Source organism: Cajanus cajan, chromosome 7 (assembly GCF_000230855.2).
Source record: "Cajanus cajan strain Asha chromosome 7, NIPB_CcT2T_4, whole genome shotgun sequence".
In the NCBI taxonomy this organism is placed as follows: domain Eukaryota; kingdom Viridiplantae; phylum Streptophyta; class Magnoliopsida; order Fabales; family Fabaceae; genus Cajanus; species Cajanus cajan.
Window position 1 is genome coordinate 23901325 of NC_138523.1, and position 5006 is coordinate 23906330.

Here is a 5006-nt window from a genome sequence, read left to right on the forward strand (position 1 = left end):
CCCTTTCGTCTTCTTCACTTGTCTCAGCCATTGTCGTTTCCTCAGTCTTCGCGGACGCCATTGGGTTAGGTTTTGTCGCGAACGCCACCGCCATTGTCGCGCAAGTCGTCGCCTCCCGTGACGCTGTAACCCAGAACCAGAAACAGAACAGAGGCAACAAGGTTTCACCCTCCTACCTTAGACGCATCGCCAGAACCCTAGTCAAATCGAAGCGTTACCACCATGCTCTTGAGTTTCCATTTTCATTTTCATTTACTAAAAGAAAAACTTATTTCATTTTTTTTTCTCTTAGAAGTGTTTATGAAAATGTTTATTTGAACATGCTTATAGTATTGTTATTTGACAAGAAAGGAGAAAAGAAAAAAGATTTAGATTTACAATTTTGGCATTGGTTTTATTCTTTTGGCTAATTACTAAGGTATGTTGTTTACTGCAGAGACTACAATCGTTATTTGAGGAGCAACAATCTCAAACAACAGAATCCATAGATTGAGGTTGGTGAAAACTAATCCATAGATTGGTGAAAACTAATTCAATATATTTTGTAACCTACAAATTTTTATATTTCATTTTTTTTATTGTTTACTGTGTCTTCAGCTCTTTTTCCTTATTGTATTTTACTGAGTTAGATGGACCTTTTAACATTTCAGATCAAAGTAAAAGAAGGTGGAACTGATTGGGGCTGGGGTGTTGTAGTCAATGTTGTTAAGAAACCTTCTGGTGGTGGTTATATTGTTGATACTTTACTTCATTGTTCACCTGGTTCAAATGAAAACAGTTCACGGCCAAAACCATGTCCACCCCGCCCTGGAGAGAAAGGTTAAATGCACGTGGTAAGTTGACATTTCAAGATTTTACATGATTTTATTCATGGCTTTTTGTTGTAACTCTAACTATATCAGAAAAAACTTACGTTGCTTTCTCTTGTCTGCTTCCTTCTGTATTAGGTCCCTGTTCAATTACCATTAATCTCTGCCCTTGGTAAACTGAGGGTATCTATACCTTCTGATCTCTGACCCTTGGAAGCCAGGCAAAGTATACTGCTTGCTGTACAGGAGCTGGGCAATCGTTTTCCCCAAGGGCTTCCAAAGCTTAACCCTTTAAAGGTAATTTTTTTCCTCACACATGCCACAAGTTGCTGGTATGTTATTGTTCTCTATCATATAAACATAGAGTTAGATAAATAAAAGTTGTCAACATTTGACCTCAAAAGTAGGCTTGACTGCACTATATCCTTTAGTGATTCACCTGCTAATAGATGCATGCTTTTTACTTAAACTACATAACAACAAAAGATTTAGTTAATTGATTGTTTTCTGACATTCTATCTTCTCATTATAAGGTTTGTTCCGGTATTTACATTGCATAGCCAAAACTGTGAATTGCCTTTCTGTGTCATATTTTATCCTTCATTTCATTTACCTTGTAACTTCTCTGTTTCATTCTCCTGCTTTTAAATGGATAAGGTTTTTAAATCACATGATTTCTATTAAAATAAAGTACAATATTTTTTTTTTGGTAAACTCTAGTCACAGATTTTACTAGGTACACTATTTTCTGATTATTTTAGAGAACAAATTGGAAGACAATAGAGCTTGACTGATCTTTAACAGAATCAGAACAATAATTATGTTTTGTATTCTCTAAAATAATATTTCCAGGACATGGATGTACGGGACGCAGAGATAGTTGAACTAGTCAATCAAATAGAAGAACTTGAGAAAAAATTGTTTGCCCATCCTATGCACAAGGTTTGTTAAAATGAACACTATTTCCCCTATTTTTATGTTATAAATGTGATGTTGCTTTTCCTTTGGTTTGAGTGTTACCTTAATATTTTGTTGCAATTTAGCATCAAGATGTGGATCAAATTAAATTCTTTGAGAGGAAAGCAGAAGTGAATCATGAAATTCAGCAACTGAAGACAAAAATGCGGGATTCCCAGGTATGACTTTGCTAATCTGTCTTTCTTTGCTAGATTTACATATTAAGTCAGATCACATAAGGTTGGAACTTGATGGGAGTCTAGATAATGTCTGCATTGAATTGTATGTTTTCAATCTCCATGTGACTTTGCAAATTAACGACTTAGCAGTTGATAGATTGTTAATATGGTGATTTTATTCATGACAAATTTTGAATGCATTACTATTTAATTACTTGAACTCTTTTCAGCTACAAAAATTTTGTGAAGAACTAAAGAATCGCTCACGAGTCTTAAAGAAGCTTGGTCATATTGATGCTGATGGTGTAGTTCAGTTGAAGGGACGGGCAGCCTGCTTGATTGACACGGGCGACGAACTCCTTGTTACCGAATTAATGTTTAATGGTGAATCAATATTTGTTTCCTCATTGTGCTTTCTGTATAGTTTGCAGTTCAATATATTTTGTAACCTTTTTTTTCTTCATTTCCCCTCCTCCATTAGGTACTTTTAATGACCTTGACCATCATCAAGTTGCTGCCCTTGCGAGTTGTTTCATACCAGGAGATAAATCAACTGAGCAGATACAACTGAGAACAGAGCTTGCAAGGCCTCTGCAGCAGCTTCAAGATAGTGCCAGAAGGATAGCAGAGGTAGATGTTTTATCACTTAACCTGAATTTTTTTTGGAGTTTCTGTATTTAAATATAAATGGGATCATCACCCTTTTGTCACAGATACAACATGAATGCAAATTGGATATAAATGTAAATGAGTATGTGGAATCAACAGTGAGGCCATACTTGATGGATGTGATCTACTCATGGTCGAAGGTTAGTTACGCCGTATTTTTGGTTTGAAGCCTTGTCTACTTTTAAGTCATTTACTTGACATCAAAGCCTCTATATGACCAAGTGGTCTACAGTTTTTGATCCTTGCTGCCCCATTCCTCTAATAAAAAATAGTTTAGTTTCAACACCAAGTTGGTTCAAATAAAAATTGCCCCTTGACACTATTTTTTGTTTCATGACATTTCATATTTACCTTAACATTGAAAAATAACTAGAAATTGGTCTGTGCTGAATGCTAATTGTTGAAGTCATGATGATGTTTTAGTTTTTTTCGTGTAAGGACAAAAAATGTAGAGTTTTTTAATAGGGACCAGAACAAAGCAACAATGTTTTATTTTAGGTGTCCTGACCAGTGTGTGGGTTTTTATAAATTTTAACTTATTCTCTAAGCATGACCTACGTTATGGGTTAGTGACAAGCTCCATGGTCTACTAGTCTTAATTCATTACCAAGTAATTCTTCAGCATGGACTTGTGCGTTCATTGTGGCCCAAAAATTCATTTTATGTTGCAACCCAAGACATGTATGTAGTCATCTTAGCTGCAGTGAAACTAATGATGGGTATGCATTCTCATAAGAGTGGGAGAAAAAAGAAAAGAAAAATATGCTCTTTTTAAGTATGTATATTAATTTCTCTCGCCTTTCCTTTTAAAATTTTCTCCAGGGAGCAAATTTTGCTGATGTTATACAAATGACTGACATCTTTGAGGGAAGTATCATTCGGAGTGCTAGAAGGCTTGACGAGTTTTTGAATCAGGTATACAAATGTCCACTCTTTATAAAATAACCACTTGGTTTCATTTTTGACTATGATCTAGCTTAAAACTTGCATCTTGCAAATGGGCCCTTCTATTCAAGAATTGGAAAAGAGCAAGTAAATCTGAAGCTGGGGGTTTGACAGCACGACTCAAAAAGTGTGCTAATCTGGACCCTTGCATTGTCAGTTGTTTTATAACTTAATTACGGATGGAATATCTGATATATACTTGAAGTTTGAAGTGTTTAATTGCCAAAAGTGAAAGTGTAATTTGCTAGAGTCAAAAGTAAGTGGTTTACCTGTATTTTTGATTTAGTTGGAAAATCTTTCCAATTACGTTTTAAACATTAGCAATTCTTTAAATTCCTTCACTGTAGATAACTCGTGTTGTCATAAATTATACTGCTACTTATTGGGACAAAAGAAAGTCATTGCGCTTTGTGCCTCAACTCAGTTATTTAAATGTTGCAAAATATTCAAATTTTGCCTTTAGGGGCTTATAAAATTAGCATTCCGTATGCTTGATCATTCTCCAAGTTATCTCGACACATTTTTGGTCGATTTCAATATTTGGAAATTAAAGGAATACAGTTATATGATGAATTTCATAGAGTTCTGATTGCCTTACTTCTTTGCAGTTGCGTGCTGCTGCTAATGCAGTTGGAGAGGCTGCCTTGGAGCAGAAATTTGCAGCAGCAAGTGAAAGCCTTCGACGAGGTATTATGTTTTTGAATTCTCTGTATCTGTGACTTGTTTTCCTCCGGGCCATTCGATTGGTTATATTCATGGTTATTTCGGGTGGCAGAAAGTTTTTACTTTCCGGGTGCGCTTACTTCCTTCTCTTGATGTCTGTATTGTTCTTTTATCTTCATTTTAAATGATATCATGCATTTTCATAAAAAAGACTTGATATTTTTGTTTTGATTGAAATTGTTTCAATAATAGGCTCTGGTAATCGATTACAATAAATGGGTAATCGATTACAAGAGAACCTTTTAATAAGTAAATTTCGAACATATGATTTTCATTATCTGGTAATCGATTACATGTATAGGTAATCGATTACCAGACTCTTAAAAACAAATGGTTCCCTCAAATTTAGTCATCAACAGTTAGTGAGGGATTCATTCCAGTTAGTGACGGATAAAATCCGTCGCAAATTGTGACGGATTTAATCCCTCACAATTTGTGAGGGATTTAATCCCTCACAATTTGCGAGGGATTTAATCCCTCGCAGTTTGTGAGGGATTAAATCCCTCACAAATTGTGACGGATTCTACTTAATTAAAGTCATCACAGTTTGTGACGGATTTAATCCCTCACAAATTGCGAGGGATTTAATCCCTCACAAATTGCGACGGATTTTTATTAATTTCTAAACATTTATTATTAGAAATTAGTGACGGAAATTATACTATTTGTGATGCCTTAATTCCGTCACTAATTGTGACGGAAAAAATAATCCGTCACTAAATAT

The 5006-nt window shown here is 35.1% G+C and overlaps 1 protein-coding gene across 1 annotated transcript; it reads left to right on the plus strand.

The window, feature by feature from the left end:
• Window positions 1-629: 629 nt before the first annotated feature.
• Window positions 630-4345, plus strand: LOC145949915 (DExH-box ATP-dependent RNA helicase DExH10-like). The gene is made up of 10 exons (XM_083060823.1): window positions 630-819; window positions 1027-1106; window positions 1662-1751; window positions 1853-1945; window positions 1993-2048; window positions 2157-2329; window positions 2427-2575; window positions 2659-2754; window positions 3437-3529; window positions 4168-4345. The coding sequence occupies exons 1-10, from the start codon at window positions 630-632 to the stop codon at window positions 4276-4278; spliced, it is 1131 nt and encodes a 376-aa protein (XP_082916949.1). The 3' UTR covers window positions 4279-4345.
• The last annotated feature ends 661 nt before the right edge of the window (window positions 4346-5006 follow it).